Genomic DNA, 22,018 nt, shown 5'->3' with positions numbered 1-22,018 from the left:
GCGCCCCTCCATCTGTATTTTAAAACTAAATTCCTTGATAATTCTGATTCAATTTTGTTTGGGATTACACGAAATTTGTAAATTTGGCCAGAATTGCAATTTTATTTATTATTGATTCTTCCTCCCATGAATATAATGCATCAATCTATTTAGTCAGGTCTTATATTAAACTTTTATATGTAATAATATACATTTCTCATTAAAATTATTTCTAAATAAGCTTTTTCCCTAAGTTCTTTGGGATTCTACTGATAAAATAAATGAGATCTTTTATTAATTTATATATTTGAAGAGTTATACTTTCTATATACAGGATTATATTTTATTTTGTATATTGGTTTTGTTTCCAGCAATCTTGCTAAATTCCCATATTAGTTCTAATAATGAATTTGGATATTTTATTTTTATAAATAATCACAACTTAATCTCTTTTATTTTATTTCTTTAGTTCATGAAACTATCTCTACATGGTCCAGAAACAACCACCAAAATAACAACCATGTAGCCTGAGTTCTATTTATGTCTGGGATATTTGGATTCTCCTCTTAGAGAAAGAGTTGAAGGCAGGACCTAGGAACTAGGCCTGATTCTTACTCTTCCTATGCCTCTAAATCTTTTAACTCTATTCCAGATTTTCTGATCAGCTTCTCCATTTTCTTCTGCAGAAGTAGTGAAATCTATTTCAGGTTTTTCTATCAATCCATCAGGCTGTGTGCTGTGCTCTCTCAATTGCGTTTAAGCAGTCTTGGGCTCTCAGCCGTAATGTAGAAGTATGTGCAAGTTTTGTCCTGATACCCTCAGATACTGTTCTCCTTCGTCCTATCTCCAGCAATCTCAAAATACGAAAGCCTTTCATTCTGAGCTTTAACAACTGGCACTCTCTGTTGCTGTTCTTCAAGATTCTAAAGTGGAAAACCCAGATCCACTCTCTTCCCTCATTTCCTAGACTTTTGGATTGTCAACTGACCTACCCACTTCTGGTGATGAAAACTGTCGCTGTTGTGCTTCTTTAAGCCTGGCAGACACCTTGGCCACTGGCAATTCATGGTGACCTACAGGGAGGGAATGTTTTCCAGCCCCGAGAGACTGGGCTCTGTTATAAAAAGGCGTAAATTGTATGTGCTCATGGTCAACAATTATTATATGAGGGAAATACAGATACCCAATCCCTAGCATCACATAGGGGAGATTTAGAACAGGGATTAAAAAACACTTGGAAGAAAAGCAGTAGCAGAGCAATTCACGTCTCATTATGCCATCCTTGGACACGCTAAGGAAAGATTCCGTGATGAGCTACATATTTATGGACAAAAGGGAAGAATCGTAACAATAAAAACTATGTAGACAAGCATGTGGCCCATTGTGAATGCATGTTCTAAGGCTCAATAGTGTTGTTATCAGGGGGTTCTTCCTGCGAGCACACTCTTGAGTTCTTGGGTCAGGGTCTTTACTGAGCTTCTGAAATGTGGGAGTAATTGAACCTCGAGGGAAATCCAGACTTATCTCTCCTAGTACTGTACTTCCCACAGATATGTGGTTATTTAGTGGGAAACAATCAGATACAACTATCTTTTCATGGCCTTTAAAAACTAGGCTGAAGTTTCATAAGGACTGTTCTCCAGTCAAAACCCTGGACCAGACTAATCCATCTTGCATTCCCATTTCCTAAGCAACTTTGACATATTTTTCTGTCATTCAAAATGGAACACAGCTTTTCATTTTCTTTCTCATTTTTTCAACAGCCAGTATAGCCTACGCAATGAAATTAAGAGTTTTATGTGATATGGCCTAAAGGCATCAAACATGATTTCATCATACCGCTAATATTTCAGATATTTTACTGAAATAATTGCTAGTTTCTGTTCAATATTCTGCTCATGTATCCATATTTTCCTTTTGAATAGCAACCGACCAACTTAAGAGTTGCAAAATACCAAATTTTTATCGAAGAAAACTGATAAGTCCGTGGATGCCTGAATATAATCATAATGCCAGAATAAATTACAGATGTTTGGGGAAGAGTGCACAGATGCAAATATCCTGCATAAATGGAAACTGGTATCCTGAACCAAACTGCAGAGGTAAGATTTGTTTTAGAGATATTTTTGTAAGAGAAAAAAAAAAAAACAGATTTTGTAGGACTTATTTCATCTTTATCAGAAAATTTCTCTTGTAATTAGCATGTTTTTAAATTAAATTGTTTGTTGCGTCACATAAATTTTTAAGTTGATGGTGAAGATAGAAACTACTCACAACACTATTTTCAAATACTGTCACTTAAGAGCCCTTGACTTCTGGTAAAGGTGATGAAGTAAACCCATTTTTACTCTATTACAATCTCTTGAATGATAAAAGAAAAAAAAAAAGAACGGTAAAAACAGAACAAAAACTCAATCTTCAATGATATTGGGAAACAACTAAAACCCAAATGACACACTGTGAAGGTTAAACTAACAGACATGACAAAGTCTGGACCAAAAGTAGAAATTAGTCTGGGAAGAAAAATGATCAAGGAATTATTTTCCTAATAATAAATCTCACATTCCTCAAAGGCTTGTTTTCAAATTATTTAATTTGAGCAACAGGATTATAAATTACAAACAATTATAAAGTGGGCACCATATTAAATTAAAATAAACCAGGCATAGAAAAGATATAATGCTTACAGAGAAATAACAAGATAGAGAAAACAGAGTAGACTTCAGACTTCTCACCAGCAATAATATAAGAAGCCAGGATAAAATGGAGCAATATCTTCAAAGTTCTTAGAAAAAGTAATTGGTGGGGCGCCTGGGTGGCTCAGTTGGTTAAGCATCCGACTTCAGCTCAGGTCACGATCTCACTGTCCATGAGTTCGAGCCCCGCGTTGGGCTCTGTGCTGACTGCTCAGAGCCCGGAGCCTGTTTCAGATTCTGTGTCTCGCTCTCTCTCTGACCCTCCCCCGTTCATGCTCTGTCTCTCTCTATCTCAAAAATAAATAAACGTTAAAAAAAAAAAAGGAAAAAAAAAAAAAAGAAAAAGTAATTGGCAACCAGTGTTTTCCATACCCAAAGTATTTATTGATGATTAAAAAATAAATACAAGTTTAAACACAGGAAAGATGAAGGGAATTTACCACTCAAAATCATCCTTTGAAATAAATCATATAAAATATATATCGGCAAGATGAAATATTAATTCTTAACAAAAGAATGTGGTATTATCAGAAATTGTGAGGGTAAAAAGTAAAATATATTAAATTTAAAGAAGTAATAATTTCAAGAAGCTAGGGTAACTATATTTTGTTAAAATAACTAAAATGTTTTTATTTTTGTTAAATTTCTTTATTCAATATATTTTTATTTTTATGTAAGGAAGTGAAGTATTGCTCTGAGTGTTTCAACCATTTTAAAGCCTTTTCTGTGCCCATGTAATGTTTAAATTAATCTGTTATTGTGCATTAAATAATTCTCATAAGTTTCAAATATTAATACCCTATAGATTACTTTTTATAACCACAAAGAAATAATATTTAAAAGTAATAATAATATCTATCTACTTCCTTACCCTTCATTTTGTGAAATAATTCACTTCCAAATAACCTAATAACATAGTGTTTACGCTACTAAGAACTATAATTCTCAGAGCATATAGTAAAACCCCTTAGAGGCAACCTAACCAAAATTTAGAGTGAAATGTATAGCCTTAAAATAGTAAGTTCGGATCTAGTATCTATCATCTATCTATCTATCTATCATCTATCTTTCATCTATTATCTATCTCCCCTAGGCTAGGAAAAGTAAACTCCAGATATTAGGAGGCAAAATAATAAATGTAAAAGAAGATATGAATGAAATAGAATATTTTACTTACAGCTGATCTGGGAAATAACAATAATTTTATAAAGGTTAATGAGCAGACCTAGCTAATCAATTCTACTCTAGTCAAGAAGAATGGTGGGTAGGTCCAAATAAACATTTCTATAAGCCAAAATTAGATGAATATACAAATATAAGAAAAAAATATAAGAATACAGTTTTGAAAATGAAGGAGTTAAAAACATTAATTGAAAAGGAAAATACCATGAAAAGGGCATTTACAGATCTTAGGAGAATGCTGTTTCTGGAGATTTCCCTTAACCTAGGGTAGTTGTCTTGACAAAGTTCTACCAATCCTGGATTTCAAGTCCATTTTTCCATTGGAGTTATTTCACTCCCCACAGTTGACTTGTCATGGAAAGCCCTTTTAAGACAACCCACAGCTAGCCTTTACCTGTGGTTTCCATCCTAGCCACTGAGATTTGGAAATGGAAAATATCACCAGTGCAGGCATGCCTTTAGGTGTTACCAGACAGTTATTCTCAAATTTCAAGTGTGAGTCAGAAACTGTTCTTTGTACCATTAATTCCCTGGGAAAAGCAGTTGTATAGAAGCTTCCTACTTTCACTTGGCCTAAGCGGAATGTGATTTTACCCTTCTCTCTCCCATGATATAACATGCAGACAGCACCCTTTAAGGAAACCTTTACTACTGGCTCTTTAAAACTCATCCTTTTAGCCCCTCATGCGTGCAATACCAGTTTAATGGGAGCAGAGCATAATTTATAATCTCTTGGCATGTCTTTAAAAAGTTTTTTATTGGGGTGTCTGGGTGACTCAGTCAATTGAGCATCCCACTCATGATTTCATCTCAGGTCATGATCTCATGGCTTGCGAGACTGAGCCCCACGTCAGGCCCTGTGCTGAAAGCATGGAGCCTGCTTAGGCTTCTCTCTCTCTGCCCCTCCCCTGCTTGCATGCTCTCTCTGTTTCTAAAAAAAAAAAAAAAAAAAAAGTTTTTTATCATCTCATTTTAAATCTTGGTATCATTGAATTTGGAAGACCAGGCAAAGGAAAGAAGAATATTCTTATTTTAAAGCTTTGTGTAGCATATACAAACATGTATGGGTCTCAAAACATCATAGTTCATGAAAAAAGCAAGTTGCCTTACGATATGCTATAGTATAGCCCTTATAAATGCTAAAAAATAAATTCACAGACACGAATTTTTCTTGTTTTCCAGATATCAGTAACATTATCTTCTTCCTTTTCTTAATAAAAGAAACTAGATTCTGCAGCTGTAATAAAGTTCCTCTTGTGGCCTCGCTGGTTTCCTCATTTTTCCTTCTACTTAATCACATATGTGTAATTTCTAGTTTTTATTTTCTCCAAACACATACATGTGAATCCACATTTAATATCCACAAGAGGAACTTTACTATAGCTGTAGAATCTAGTTTCTTTTATTAAGAAAAGGAAGAAGACAATGTTACTTATACCCGTAAAACAAGAAAAATCAAGATAAACTATGCAATTATAGTTTTTTTTTTCATTTGAGAGAGAGAGAAAGAAAGCATGTGTGAGTGGGCAGAGGGGCCGGGGGAGGGGGTAGAGAGAGAGAGAAAGAGAGAAAGACAGGGAGAGAGAGAGAGAGAGAGAGAGAGAGAGAGAGAGAGAGAGAGAAGAGAGAGAGAGTCTTAATCAGGCTGGATGTTCAGCGCAGAGCCCAATGAAGGGCTTGATCCTATGACCCTGGGATCATGACCTGAACCCAAATCAAGAGTGACTGAGCCACCTAAGCACCTCTAAAATTATAGTTTTTTTTTCTTTTTAACAGTCTTATCAGAGAGCTAAGAAACCAACGAATGAAATTCCAGAATATAATATGCCCCTCCAAGGAAAAAACAAGTCACATTGCTGCTTTTATCCTTCCTGGAACAGTGAAAGGATGAGAAAGCCACCAGAAACATAAACATAAATAAAATAGCAGAGGTTTTTTTGTGGTTTTTTTTTTTTTTTAACATTTATTTACTTTTGAGAGAGAGAGAGAGAGAAAGAGAGAGAGAGAGAGCACTAGTGGGAGAGGGGCAGAGAGAGAGAGAGGGAGACAATCTGAAGCAGGCTCCAGGCTCTGAGCTGTCAGCACAGAGCCCGTTGCAGGGCTCAAACCCACGAACCGTAAGATCATGACCTGAGCCGAAACTGGACGCTTGACCAACTGAGCGACCCAGGCGCCACAAAATAGCAGAGTTTTAAAAGAAAATTTACAAGTGGTATGAAGGCTAGCACAACTGTTAAAATTTCCAGAGTCCTGAAACAAACAACCAAAACATCTATCAACCTTTTCCAAGTGCCCTGCTAAAGTCTGATGTTAGGGTTAGAAAATAAAAGGAAAGCATCTGGGAAATCTGTCTCCCTCTGATCCTCAATGTTGAGATGATTTCAGAATGCTCACCTCTCTTTTCTTGGAGTTTCCTTTGGAGTCCTGAGTTCCATTTCCATGTTATATTTCCTGGTCAGTTCTTCATCTTGGCAAGATCGACACAAAAAATCTTGGGGAAAAGAAAATGGGATTATTGCTTTATTGCTGCTTAAATCCCAGAAGTTTTTTTGTGTAAATTTTTTCACTTCCTGACAACCCCCCTTCTCCTTTCCAGTCTACTCATACCCTTAACTCCATTTGGGGAAAAAATGTAGTTTGGGCCAAATGACAAAAACAAGACATCCTGCCGCTCTCATTCCCCATGATGCTTTATGTTTGTCTGAGAGAGCCACTCAAGTGACTCTGGAATAAAACATATCTGCCTATATGGAGAAGCAGCAGCATTAAAAATATTACACCTTAATGGTACTTCATTATTAATCCTATTATCATATCATACACATGAATATCTATTCTGTATTGTTGATTTCACATCAGAACCTAATATGTTTGTGTATTAGATAAGGCGGTATATAATGTACCATTCCTCCATTGCTTGTTGTCAGATTACTGATAGTTTTAATACTAAAAATTCTATAAAATATACAGAACACATTAACAATGGTATTTAAAATCCCCAAATATTCGATATGAGCTAGATAAAAATCATAAACACTTGATTTATTGCATCAACTTGATTTTCTTAAAGGTTGTACTTATAGATAATAAAATTATATTTCCAGAATGAGGTAGAAAACTGAGGAGGAAGCTTTACTGAAAGCTGAAAGAAGAGTTTAATGACAATTTCGAGAAATGGTGGTAGGTGGCAGGTGGAGATTAGGTGAGGATATTATCGAGTGGCAAATATTTGTCACTCAAATTGCCAGACTTATTTTTTCTTTTTTTATTTTACAGAGAGAGAATGAGAGCAAGCATGAGTGGGGGAGAGGGACAGAAGGGGAGAGAGAGAGAGAGAAAGAGAATTTTAAGGAGGCTCCACACTCAGTGCAGAGCCCAATGTGGGGCTCAATCCCACGACCCTGCGATCACGACCTGAATCGAAATCAAGAGTTGGACGCTCAACTGACTGAGCCACCCAGGCGCCCGCCAGACTTACTCTTAAGAAACACAACAAAGTCCTTCATTTTACAGACCAGGAATACAAGACCCCAAGAAGTCACTTAGCCAAAATCAAGACTGGAACTCGTTTCTTGGTTCTTATATTAGTGCTGTTTCAACTACACTATATCTATAGTAGGTTGAAATTTCTAAAGACAATGTCCATACTTCTGTAAGGAAAGTAAGTTGGACAACTGACATAATCATGCATAATATTTTTACCTAAAATATAATAGCAATGATATTTGAATATTTAACTTGGTTAGTTGGGACTTGGTTTACATTTTTAAAATTATTATTTATATGTTTGAGATTACAGACAATGTCAACCTTCCTATTTCCCTATATTGGGACTTCTAGGAGATAAACAGCACATGGTTGCTGATTCCCAAGATTGGCATCACACACCTTGATGCTCGCTCAGTCAAGAGTCTTGATGAAATTCAACAAGTATTCATCCTTGTGACTTTGTATTTAAATAAAAATATTTGCACACCTAAACAGAAATGAATAAATGACACTACAAAATTCTTCAACAAAGGGGAAATGGGACACCCAAAGTAGGAAAACGTCTACGTAACAGAGCAAACTGCCCCATCTATCTATTGAATGTGTCTTATCTTCTTTTCATGTACTTTTCATAGCTTGTCCTCTGGCCTATGAGCCAGACTTCACCAACAGAAAATGTGCAATAACAGTAATATCAGGCTATTCTTTATCTTCTTTTGCAGAGTTAGTTATTGAGCCAAAACAGATAATTAAAGACTGACCCTGTTAAAGGTTGACTAGAATAATGATGACACTGGAATGAAATTCTTTTATGCCATATATTTCTTCAACCAATAAACAAATAGGGCAAGTCCTATAGAGCATAGAAATATGCATGAGTGGTCCCACCTCTCAGAGAACCCTCTGGGTTTTCACAGAAATAGGTTTTGTTTATAGGATTTGAAGTATAGAATTCTAATGTGCCTTCCTTTCCTTGAAAAAATAAACCCAATGTAAAATTCAGGTTCCAGGTAGTATGTGTGTTTTCGCTGAAATTATACTGATCTTAGGTTCTATCCACATAATTTTGGAAATGTTTACTACGAATTATTAGTATATTTTTAAATGTAGTGAAACCAGGAGAGATAAGCTCACTCTTCTATATTGGTTTTAAAAGAAAGTAGTATAGTAGGAGGTAAAAAATATGTATTAATTTCTTTGTAATAATTTTGAAGGGAAGTACCACTTTAGTAGCTTCTGTCCTGGGGTGGGGGGTGGGGAATGAACTGAAGGAGAACACTGTATGACTCCAGGTCAGGAGGTGGGACTGTGGCTCAGTTAATGATGTTTTGACATCCAAATTGGCCATTTAAAATTTATCCCTTAGACCAAACCAAGCAACCAAAAGTAAGTTAATTTCTACTCAAACAGAAGCATTCTAATTACATTGATCACCAGTCATTGTCATGTTTAGAACAAAAGGCAAATCACGAAAGCTTTTATTGAGATCAAGGGTTAGGTTATTAAGGGAAGTCTTAATTGGTTCTCTCATTACTATTACCAATTTAATTTTTTTGTGTTCACTTGTTTGAATAACATGTACATAACTTATTTGAATCATATAAATTAGCTAGAAAAAACTAAAAGGGTTAATTTGTACAAGAGACAGAATAATGAATAGGAAATAGAAGGAACACCAGAGAAATTTTAATCTGATGGTTGTACCCCAAAAGTGCTTGTTAAACCTTAAACTATGTTAACATAAAGTACATTTGTCACTATAGCATCATGTATATACATAAAAGTATACATACACACACAATTGTTATACTGAAATATTATCTTGTTGAGCTGTTTTCTTTAGATTTTGTTAATCAAATAAGTTAATTCCAATATTTTTTAGGAAAAGAGACACAACTCTGCCCACCTCCACCTCAGATACCTAATGCTCAGGATATGCTAACCACAGTGAATTATCAGGATGGAGAAAAAGTAGCTGTTCTTTGCAAAGAAAATTATCTACTTCACGGAGCAAGAGAAATTGTGTGTAAAAGTGGAAAATGGCAGTCATTACCGCAGTGTATTGGTTAGTAGTTTATTTCTAAATAATGTTATTTCAAAAGTATTTACTAATCTTCTTTGCTTTATCTAAAGAAAAGGAAAAAGAATTTATGATTTATGTGTTGCACTGCATTTTGAAGCATTAAATTGTCATCTAGTTACTCAATTCTGTCACTTTTAAAAACTGTTTCTTTATGAGGTATTTACAACAGTGACCATATAAGAAAGAAGCTTGAGGTCTTTACTGGATATCCACTTTTATTAAGTGTATTTGCTTGGCATGCAGCTTAAGATATAGAATGGGCAATTGGGAGCGGTCAGAGAGCTAGGATGTAAACTTGGTAACTGCTAGTATATAGATGACATCTAAAGCTCCAGGACTGGATGGGATCACATGGAGAGTTCAAATGGCTAACAAAGAGAGGAGGTCGAAGGGACAGCCTTGGAGACTCTCCATTATTAGAGATCTGGGAAATGAGGAGTAGCCAGATGGTACCCAGAAAAACTAGGGAAGGCTGATAAAATGATTCGAGGACACAATCACATTGTGTGTGTTGGGGGAGGCGGGATTCCCCCACATCCAACAAGCAACTCTTAGACACCTGCTGGGTGTCCTACAATTCAACTCAATTCTGACACTATGCAGGGATAGCGTCAGATTTCTACAGGTTAAGAACTCAGTCTTAGAAGACTGCTTCTTGTATCCACTTCAGATGCCAGTCGCACATCTAGGTTGCCATCTGTGTGTTTCTGACTGACTGGCTATAGCTTGGAGGTTCCCACAACCCCCCTCCTTGTGTTTGATTAATTTGCTAGAGCAGTTTGCAGAACTCAGAGAAGCATTTACTTACTAGATTATGGGTTTATTAAAAAAGTATATAACTCAGGAACAGCCAGACGGAAGAGATGTATAGGACAAGGTATGGGGAAAGGGCACAAAACCTCCATGCCCTTTCCAGCCACCACTTTTCCCACATCTCCATGTATTTACCAACCCAGAAACTCTCAGAACCTCGTCCTTTTGGGGTTTTATGGAGGCTTCATCACATAGGCACGATTGATTAAGCCATTAGCCATTGGTGATTGATTCAACCTCCAGCCCTTATCTCTTCCCCCGTAGATCAGGATGGGGATGAAAGTTCCAACCCCCTCATCACATGGTTAGCCCTCCTGGCAACCAGGTTATCCTCTGGTTACCTATGGGTCTTATAAAAGTCATCTCACGAACATAACAGAAGACACATTTGCTTCTCTCATAATTTGTGAAATTCCAAGAGTTTTAGGATCTCTGTGCCAGGAATGGGGAATAATACCAAATATTTATCATAAATCACATTATCAGAGCTGGTATCCCAGAAGCAATATGAAGGACATACTTCAGAAGGACATGTTACACAATGTCATTCAAAAGGTGGGCAAGCATGTCAAAGACTACTTAGAACTGGACGAGATGACTGATAATTGAACAATGGATTTAGGTACCTAAAGTTATTGGTAGCTCTGCTTAGAGGTATTTCAGCACTGGGAAATACCTAATTGCAGTGTGTTCTAGAGAGAATGTGGGCTGATAAAGTAAGATCAGGGATGATAGGAAACAAGTAGGTTTGCTCTAAAGGGACGAGAGAAATGAGGCAGTAGCTGGATATGGGGTGTGGATAAAGGGAAATTTTACCTTACATTGTGACATTTTCAACACGTTTGTATGTCGATGAATGATTTGGTAGAGAAGGACAAATTGTTAATACAGCCAAAAGGGATGATTCATGGTCTTTGCTGAGTGTAATGGAGAAAGAATCTAGTGCCCACGTGAAAGAGTTCGTCCGAGAAAAATACAGGAAGAGTCACTCAATGAAACAATAAGTAGAAGAAGTTATTCAGGAAAAGATTATTTATTTGGCCATTTCATATCTATATCCTTGGTGATATGTAGGAAGATAAATCAGTACAATGGAATGTATCCTAGCCATTCTTAACATGAAGTTGAAATTTTTATTGACAGAGAAAGATGCCTATGCTATTATTTGAAATTGGAAAATAAATGGAAGGCAGTATGTCAATAATTCATTTCACAGGTACATGCTACTTGCAGAAAGTAACAGTTGTCCCAGAGAATAGAAATGGGAAGGGAGTTATTTATTTTTACCTTTCCTCTTTAAATAAAAAAATTTATGAAGGAGGTGGACAGTAGACCAGATAAGATTTACTTATCTGTTCATCACACGTTAAATAAAAACTATTCCTAGTTGCATGCCCTTATAATACATATGTACTCAATACCTAAGTTTATTTGACTTATGGGTGCCCTTATAATACGTGCTCTTATAAGACATATGTACTCAATACTTAAGTGTATTTGACTTATGGGTGAAGGGAAGCACTATAATTTTTGGTTATCAGGTTATATTGTAAAAATTATATAATGAGTTATTGGAGCTCGCAGACATCATATTAAACATCGAACATATAATATAAAGAAATATATTTATACTAATTTACTTAAACTACATATCGGTTTTCTCTCAACACATAAATGTTATTTTCCAGAGTCTACACAATATTGTGGTTCCCCTCCACCTATTAGCAATGGAGATATCACCTCATTCCCATTAACAGTATATCCTCCAGGATCAAAAGTCCAGTACCATTGCCAGTCTTTCTATGAACTTCGGGGCTCCATAGATGTAACGTGCAGAAATGGACAGTGGTCAGAACCACCAAAATGCATAGGTGAGTTTGTCGTATTCTCCTAGAGTCTGAGATTTGATATTCATAGTAAAGCTTTCATGGACTAATTTCATAGGATGATTTTTACTTCAGTTCAGCTGAAAACCTATCTGACATGGATTCAAGCCACTTAGCGAGTATTTGGTGGAGCTAGGAATCAGACACAGCAATCTGGTTCCAAATTTCATGTATTTAAGCCTGAGGCTATGGTGGCCTCTCCTGTCTACCAAAAAGTGAGGGAGAAAAAAGATCAACCTCACTCTAACAGTAAAAGGACTGGTCTATCATATGTCATCAGGAAAATACTTGGTAATGTACCTTAGAATCCTGGACATGGACAAATCTAGGTACGAAAAGAAGTTCCTTATGGTCACCACTGCCTAGGATGGCTCCTCAAATTTAACCATGTGTTTATTTTTAAAACTCAGAACAATTCCTATATCAGAGATGATGGGCTATAGAGAACATGCTGCTTAGTACTGCTGGGCGTGCTATTTACTCAGGGGAATGTTACCTCTCAAAATGCTAAATTTAAAAATGAATGAGGGGACTCTGATCATGGGGGGAAGGTAATACTGCTTTCCTACAGAAATCAATGTTGCATAAAAGTGACAACCCACTGATAATTACTTTGTGGAAAAGGAGCTCTAAATAAGAAATATAATAGCTAATATAATAGCTAGTAGAGTTTTTGGTCTTATTGATAAATAATTACCTTCAAGAATATGCTAAGTGAATATTTTAAGAGATGGTTGGTTTTTATATATATTGTGCCTTCTTCAGTCCACTTTCTGCACCGTATATCTGATAGACAGAAGTAAACTTATTTTTACTGTAATATTTAGTAAGATGTTAATACATCCGTATGCTCACACTATGCACATTTTGGAAACAATGTAAAAGAGAATCCTGAGTTGGGAAAGGAGGGTGAATAACACTGACCCTAACAGAACATTTTAATTTAATCCTATATGGCATGTGGTTTTTAGGCATGTAAAGCACAGTAATTGAGAGCACAGACTCTGAAGTCAAACTGCCAGGGTCCATATTCTGGGTCAAAATACTCATTCAGTTATGTGACCTTGGAGAAATTACTCAGTCTTTCTGAGCCCCCATCTCCTGTTATGTAGCTCAGGGAAATGATGCACAGTGTTTAGAGATAAGGCAAAGTACTAAGAACAGTACTGGGCAAAACTCAATAAATATTAGCTTTTAATATCCTTTCATAAATTTTATTTAATTCCAAAATATTCTTAAAAGAAATGTCACTACTCTTGGAAAGGGAAAGGTATATTATTAATGATGTATTTTTTTAATTCTTTCAGATGCATGTATAATATCTGAAGATAACATGAACAAATATAACGTACAGTTAAGAGGAAAAGACACCAAAAAACTTTATGTAAAAACAGGGGATTTTGTTGAATTTGAATGTAAATGGCCACATAGAGCAAACACGTCAATACAGTCATTTCGGGCAATCTGTCAGGAAGGGGAAGTTGAATATCCCAGATGTGAATGAAACAAGCATTAATTTTCCTGAATATAAATTTTAAAGTAATGCTATATGTATGTTGTAAGTATGCATTATATAGGCAATTCTATAATTAATGTATTTATTCTTTTGAGTGTTGCTTATCTCAGTTTTATTTTGAACTCTGAATTTTCAGAGATTCACAAATTTATAAACCAAGAGCAACACTTCACTTATTAGGTGGACCATATTATACCTGGGTCAAATCATAGTGCTGGGTCTCCTGTTCATATATTACCCACAGAAAGTGAGCATGTGCCTCAATTCAGTACTTTGTCCCATCTAACCTCTTCTAATTGTCTAAAATGTATAAGATAACTTCAAGGCTTTCTATCTTTCTATCACATCATAAAATATAAAAACTGTAGGGTGCCTGAGTGGCTCAGTCCGTTAAACGTCCGACTTTGGCTCAGGTCATGATCTCACATTTCATTAAGTTCGAGCCCCGCGTGGAGCTCTGTGCTGACAGCTCAGAGCCTGAAGCCTGCTTTGGATTCTGTGTCTCCCCCTCTCTCTGCCCCTCCCCTGCTCACTCTCTGTCTCCCTCTTTCTAAAAAATAAATAAACATTAAAAAAAGTTTCCTAAATACAAAAACTGTCACCTTTTATGCTTGTAGCAAGCATTAGTAAATATTAAAAAGTCCTCTAATGGGAGGCTGATTACTCATCAAATACTAAATGCACCATCTTCCACACTAAAATTTTTACAAATCCTAGTGCAGAACTTCTATTATAGTCAAGATGTGATTCATGCATACAAAAAGGTAACCATAAGTGATATTATTAGGTTACAATAGTGCATCTATAGGATTATCTAGATATGCATACATACTTAAAAAAGATTGGGAGTAAACACAAAGTTTGGCTGTAATAATTCTATGTGGTCTGTGGTTTCAGAAATTAGAATACTTGTAAATTTTTATATTCCTACATTTTATAATTTTTCATTTTGAATTATATTACTTTTACAGTTAGATGAGAGTTATCAAGAACTGTGATTAGAGACCAAGAAAGTAGAAGATTGAGAGTATAACGACTCTGTGCTGTGGGCCAGGAGGCTGACTTCATAGCAAAGCTCCATTATTTTTTGATGTACCATAGTTTGGGGAAATACTGAACAGGAACTTTTAGAAATGTCCTTTGCATGTTCCTATATTTTAGGTAGCATAGTATAGTTAAAACATTTTTTTGGCCAGCAAGTTTTTTTTAAGTATCTATGAAAATGGTGACAATTTCTTAAAATCTTCATGACTAGAGATACAGCAATAGATTTTTAGGTAAGACATCAAAACAAACAATCAAGAAATAGAGAAATTGGACTTTATCAAGACTAAAAACCCTCATTCTTTAAACAATGCTAATAAGAAAATGAAAGCATGCAGATATAATCAGAAAAAAATAGCTGCAAATTATATATCTGATAAGGGACTCGTATCCAGAATTAAAGAACTCTTACGAGTGAAAATAGAAAGAACCTGATTTTAAAATGAGCAAAAGATCGGAACAGACATTTCTCCAAAAAAGATGTACGAATGGCCAAAAAACACATGAAAAGATACCTAACACCATCAATCATTAAGTAACTAAATCAAAATCTCCATGAGATAGTACTTCCCACCCACTAGGATGGCTATAATCAGTCAGATGGTAACAACTATTGTTAAGAATGTGGACAAATTAGAACACATATACACTACTGATGGGAATGTAAAGCGATACGCCCAATTTGGAAAATAATTTGGAAGTTCTTTGAAAGGTTGAAATAGAGTTATCATAGACTCAGTAGTCTACTCCTAGATATATCCCAAAAGAAAGACAAACATATATCACACAAGCACTGTAACATGAATGTCTTAGCAGAATTATTCATAATAGCCCCCAAATAGAAACAACCCAGATGCTTGTCACTATACACAAAACATGCATCTTACATACTATTATTTGGTTATAACAAAGGAATAAAGTGCTATCAAATGCCACAGCATGGATGAACCTCAGAATCTTTATGTTAAGTGAGAAAAGCCAGTCACAAAGACGACGTATTATGTGATTCCATTTGTAGGGTATGTCCAGAATAGACAGGTGTAGAGGGGACAGAAGATAGATCGATGGTTGCTTAGGGCTGGAGTAGGGAGGCAGGGGCTGATAGTTAACAATGACAATGTTCTAAAATTGATTGTGGTGATGAGTGTACAACTCTGTGATTATACAACAAAACATTGAATATACATTTTAAATGGTGAATTGTATGATGTGTGAATTATATCTCAATAAAGTGTTCTAAAAACTGTGGCCAACATTTCAAAATCAGGACAAACACTGGTAATTAAAAAATAAAAAATTAAGACCATATCAGAATTTATAATGAATTTATTTATTTATTTATTTATTTATTTATTTATTTATTTATAAGTTTTTTAATGTTTATTTATTTTTGAGAGAGAGCAAAACAGAGTGCAAGTAGTAAAGGGGCAGAGAAAGAGGGAGACACAGAACTGGAAGCAGGCTCCAGGTTCTGAGCTCTCAGCACAGAGACCAACCTGGGGCTCGAACTTACCAACCTCAAGATCATGACCGGAGCCAAAGTCAGACGCCCAAGTCAACCAGGCACCCCTATAGTGAATTTATACTAACTCAAAGATTGATGGGGTTGAATAAAAAAGTAAAAACTTGTTACCCACAGTGGTTATCTATTAAAACAGCTGACCTCTTAGATAGGAGAAAGGCAGGCAGAAGTTTTATTTTTCCTCTTCCAGTTTGAGGAGGAAATCTTAAAAGGAAACTGCTAACTTAAAATGTTTAGAATGATAAAATACATACACAATATTTTACTTAGGGGCACGTGGGTGGCTCAGTTGGTTGAGATTCCAACTTTGGCGCTGGTCATGATCTTGTGATTGATTCATGGGTTTGAGCCCTGCATTGGGCTTGCTGCTGTTAGTGAAGAACCCGCTTTGGATCTTCTGTCCCCCCACCCCGCCCTCTCTCTCGGCCTCTTCCCTGCTTGCGCTGTCTCTCGCAAGAATAAAAATAAAAATCTTTATAAAAATATTTTATTTAGAGCACAATACATAGCAGTATTTTAAACTTAGATATTCTTTCTCAGTTTCTGAGAATTTCTTTCTCAAACTATTTTGTGGCACATAATTCTAAGGAAGTTGCTTGAGTGGCAGTATAGTACTTGATAAGATGTGCTATTCTTAGCTTACTCCTCTCCTCTAAGACGTGAAGAAATTAAAAAAAAAATACAAAAGGAGTATAAGACTGGCAATTCCAGAAAGCATTCCTTTATAGACAGTTGTCAGATGAGTAAATTATGTGATATACAAATAACTAGAAGAATGTGAGCTAAACCCATTCTCAAGGGAAAAGACAGGTAACTGATATTGACTATAAGATGATCCAGATATTGGAATAGAGAAGTATTTTAAACAAGAATTATAGCTATTCTAAAGGAAATAATAAAAAAATATGCTCTCGATGAGTAAAAACATAAGACATTAGTGGAAAAATAGAAACTATAAAAGAGAAAGAAATTCTAGAACTTATAATTCAACATCTGAAGAAAAACTTCATGCGGGAGACTTAAAATAGATGGAATTGACAAAAGAGAGTGAGCATAAAAATAGATGGACATAATGGAAATAAACAATGGAAAGAATCCAATCTAAAGAAAAAAGAAAAATAATTATAAACTGAGTGTGGGAACGGTTGGTTGGACAATATAAAAATGAAATGTGTAAATGGAGGCTAATAAGGAATAGAGAAAGAAGGAATATGTAAGAAGAAATATTTGAAGAAGCCAGATCATCAGTTCCTTAAATTAGATGACTGGCATAACTATATGGGATCTAAAAAATTAATAAAGTCAGTGCAAGAAAAATAAAAAGAAAATATATTATATACAAACTACCAAAAATTAACAATAATGAGAGACTCTTGAAAACAACCATTAACTAATGATGCATTACATACAGGGGAAAAAAAAATTCAATGAAGGCTGGTTTCTTATTGGCAGATATGGAGGCTGGAAGATAATGGAAAACAGTTTTTCAGTACTAAAATCAAACATTCTGAACTCAAAATATTATGTCTAGTGAAAAATTCCTTCAAGAAGAAAAGCAAAATTGGCACATTTTTAGAACAAAAGAAAATGAAAATAATTAACTAGGAAAAGTCATTGCCAGGAGACCTACACTATCAGAAATAGGTGTGTATCTGGGAGCCTGGGTGGCTCAGTCAACTGGGCGCCTGACTTCACCTCAGGTCATGATCTCACTGTTGTGGGTTCGAGCCCCACATCGGGCTCTGTGCTGACAGCTCAGAGCCTGGAGCCTGCTTCGGATTCTGTGTCTCCCTTTCTCTCTGCCCCTCCCCTGCTCACACACTCTCTCTCTCTCCTTCAAAAATAAACTTAAAAAAAGAAAAAGAAATAGGTGTGCATCTGACATGAATTCTCAGCTATATTCTCTTCCTTCTCAGGGTTTTTCCCTCATAACCAACCTTCAGTCACCTGGTTTGAGAAAGAAAACATGAGCTACTCTTGCAAACCAGAAACTCCTCTCAGGTGTCTCCAAACCCCCCTATTCTATTACTAACTGTAGGTTCTTCTCACTTGAAGTGCATTCTACTTGAAAAATAATGTCAAAGAACAAAGAAGTGATATACAACTAAATTAAGTCTAAGTGGTTTTCTTAACCAGACTTCCCTCTGGGAGTGAGCAAAACTCTTCTAACCTGAAAAGCCTTCTTGACATTTCTAAACTTAATGAACTAATACTTTCCCCCATCTTTAAAAAAATTTTTTATTATAAACAATATTTTTTAATGTGTATTTTTGAGTGAGTGAGAGAGAGAGAGAGAGAGACAGACCAAGTGCGAGTGGGGGGCAGGGACAAAGAGAGGGGGAGACACAGAATCCAAAGCAGGCTCCAGGCTCTGAGCTGTCAGCACAAAGCCTGAAGCAGGGCTCAAACTCATGAACCATGAGATTATGACCTGAGCCGAAGTCGAACACTTACCTGACTGAGCCACTCAGCTGCCCCGTTTTCCCCCATCTTAAAATGCCCTCCAGTATTTACTTCCTTTCTTCATACCTCCCCTTAAAAGTCTTATTATGCCCAAACTCTTTCACAACCAACCTCAAATCTCTTGCCTCTCTCTTCTTTTGAAGGTCTAGTCTAACAAATTTCCATAATGAAGAAACTTATCCATCAGTCTTCTCTATCCCAGTACTTAAGCAGCCAAGCGTTGTGGAGAAAACTAAATAGGCAGATGGGTATCTCTCAAAATTCATGATCATTATGTTTTACCACTGCTAAATAATCCCATTCTATTTTATTTTTGTCTGCCTAATACCCCCCACTCTTGTTTGGATTAAGGCTTTGCACCCTTGACAAAATTACCGGACGTGTCACATGACTGTCTCATTACCAGGTCTTAACACTCCAGCCTCTTTGCTTTCTTTTCGTGTGTTTGTGTACATTGAAAAATAAGAATATGATAGAGTAGGGACTTCCACAATTTTGAACTAAAATAATGTCGCTGGCAACATAAACAAGTACACTTAAAGATGTATGTAGTTGAATGGTTTAAATAGTGATTAGAAACTTATTACATTCTTTGACTAGGATAGAGCTCTGAATGTGTGAAAAGAAAAGGTACTACTCATAATAACGGTAAAATTATGTTAATAAAACAAAGTTTGGAGTTCTGGTCTTATCTGATGTTGGAAGAGCCTGAACTCATCTTCTCCACACGAAATCACGACCTACTGAGAAAGCAATTCCTCCTGAAGAAGAACTGGGGGTTGAAGGCACAGCTTCTGCACAACCAAAGACAGAGAGACCACACAGAATGGCAAGAGAGAAAGAGATCAGTAACAAAGGGAACTACCCCCCGCCCCAACCCCAGCCCTACAAACCTATCCCCGCCCCCTCACCCCAACCCTACAAACTGCAGTGGGGATGGACACTATGAGAGATCAGATTTGCCAGCCCTGGGACACAGAGAAAAAGCCTAAGTTTAAAGAGAAACTAGTATCTAAAGGAACTAGGCCTGAACCTTGCAAAGTGGTGAGACAGCTGCCAGCACTCTCCCTGGGTTGGAGACGCTGGACGTGCCATGGTTTCTGTTCCTCTTTCACGTTGATAGTGCAGATGGCTGAAGGGTTCTGGGCGCCATAACTGGCCTGCCACCTCAGTGAGCTGCAGTCCCTGATGCACCCCAGGCCCAGACACTCTGGTGCACAGGAAAAAAATCCTTGGTTTCAAAGAGCAAGTAGAACGTAAGGGAACTAGCCCTAGAAATCCACCAAATGGCAGGGGAGCTACTGGAACTCTCTGCGTACAGGAGGAGCTGCCCAGTGCCACAGTCTGTGTTCCCTGTCCACCTTGCCATCATGGTTGAGGTAAGATCCAAGCACCACAGCAAACCTACTGTCTCAGTGAGCCCCTGGCTCTTAGCCCACACTGGCCCTAGCCATCCTACCAAAGCAGCCCCGCAAGGCACACATCGGGACACCCCCGGTCAGAGCTCACTACAGCTCTAGCCATCACACCAAAATGACACAGATACAAAGCATCCCAGAACACTCCAGGCCCACATCACTTTGGGTCCAGATGGCTTGCAAAGGCACCCCTCAGTGCAGAGCACTGCTGTACCTCCCGGCTCATGCCCGCTTTGGCTCTAGCCACCCTGCCAAGGTACTCCTTGCACAGAGCACCCAGGAACACCCCAGCCTGTGCTTGCCTTGGTTGCATCCTGTTTGGAGCACCTTGGAACCCCGACCTGTACCCTGCTTTGGCTTCAACTGCCCTGCCAGGATTATCCCTGTACTGAGTACCCTTGTCACCCCAGCTTGCATGCACTTCAGTTTCAGCTGTCCTCTGCATGTGCCCTCTGAGTAGAAAGCCCCAGGAATACCTCAGCCCATGCCCACTTTAGCTATAGCCAGGATGTCCCCTGCATGGGGCACCTCAGGATTGCCTATCCCATGACCCAACTCAACTCCAGGTGTCCCATTGGATGCCTTTCATGTGGATTGCCCCAGATTCCCTGGCCCATGCCCTGCCTTGGCTCTAGCCACTTTGCCAGGGTGCCCTCTGCATGGCGAGCCCCAGAATACCCCAGTTTGTACCCAGTTCAGCTTCAGCTATCCTGCAAGGGTACCCTCTGTGCTGAGAATCCAAGGACCACCCTGGCCCATGCCCACTTCAGCTTTATGTCCTACCAGGGTTCCCTGTGCTCAAAGAGCCCCAGGACCACCCAGGCCCACATACACTTCAGCTCAGGCCATCGCACCAAGGAAGTCTCAGCACAGAGTGCCCCAGAATCCCCAGCCCACACCAGACACAGCTCCAACCAACCAGCAAAGTCACCAAACACACAGTCTGCATGGGGGAGTACCATACACAAGACCATTCCTTCAAGTTTAGGAGAAGTAGCTGTTCCATCTAATTCATAGATTCAAAAACAGAAAGTCAGGTAAAATGGGGAGATAGAGGAATATGCTCCCAACAAAAGAACAAGACAAAAACCTGGAAAAAGAGCTAAGCAAAACAGAGATAAGCAGTATGCCTGACAAGGATTTTAAAGTAATGATTGTAAAGATGCTCACCAGCCTGGAGAAAAGACTGCAAGATCTTAGTGAGGCCTTCAGCAGAGAGATAAAAAAGAATTAATCAGAGTTGAAAAATGCAACAATTGAAAAACACACTGGAGAGAATCAATAGCAGAGGAGCAAATGCAGAAGAACGTATCAACAATCTAGAAGACAGGGTAATAGAAAGCACTCAATCTGAATAACAAAAAGAAAAGAATTTCAGAAAGTGGAGTTATGTTAAAGGATCTCTTGGACAACATCAAGTGGACAAACATTTGTGTTGCAAGAGTCCCAGAAAGAGAAGAGGGAGAGTAAAGGAGGCAGAAAATTCATTTGAAGAAATACTAGCTGAAAACTTTCCTAACCTGGGGAAGGAAACAGACATCTAAGTTTAGGAGGCACAGGGAATTCAAAACAAGATGAACCCCAGGAGGTCCACACCACAACACATAATAATTAAAATGTCACAGGTTAACAATAAAAAGAGAATTTTGAAAACAGCGAAATAGAAGCAAAAAAATCACATACAAGAGAAGCCCCATAAGATATCAGCCGATTTTTTAGCATAAAACCTTTGTAGGTCAGAAAGGAGAGGCATGACATATTCAAAGAGGTGAAAGGGAAAAAATTACAACTAAGAATATGCTACCCAGCAAGGCTATCACTCAGAATTGAAGGAGAAACAGAGCTTCCCAGAGAAACCAAAGTGAAAGGATTTAATCGCCACTAAACTTTTTCTACCAGAAATGTTAAAAGGACCTCCTTAAGTGCA

At 37.4% G+C, this 22,018-nt stretch overlaps 1 protein-coding gene across 2 annotated transcripts in view; it reads left to right on the top strand.

The window, feature by feature from the left end:
- The window catches only part of LOC124510441 (complement factor H-related protein 5-like), a 31,751-nt gene extending 18,119 nt beyond the window's left edge, over positions 1 to 13,632 (top strand). The window contains exons 7-10 of one of the 2 annotated variants that reach the window (XM_047077304.1): positions 1,905 to 2,081; positions 9,229 to 9,411; positions 11,931 to 12,113; positions 13,436 to 13,632. In XM_047077304.1, coding sequence (XP_046933260.1) covers positions 1,905 to 2,081; positions 9,229 to 9,411; positions 11,931 to 12,113; positions 13,436 to 13,632 — 740 coding nt within the window. The remainder of the gene's footprint in view (positions 1 to 1,904; positions 2,082 to 9,228; positions 9,412 to 11,930; positions 12,114 to 13,435) is intronic. The other variant, XM_047077305.1, reaches the window with a different exon arrangement.
- The last annotated feature ends 8,386 nt before the right edge of the window (positions 13,633 to 22,018 follow it).

Source organism: Lynx rufus, unplaced genomic scaffold (assembly GCF_022079265.1).
Source record: "Lynx rufus isolate CCGP_SWC_20201006 ecotype Redwood Valley unplaced genomic scaffold, mLynRuf1.p SCAF_15, whole genome shotgun sequence".
NCBI classification, from domain to species: domain Eukaryota; kingdom Metazoa; phylum Chordata; class Mammalia; order Carnivora; family Felidae; genus Lynx; species Lynx rufus.
The sequence above is the reverse complement of the archived record's forward strand: the minus strand, read 5'-3'. Positions and strand labels throughout refer to the sequence as shown.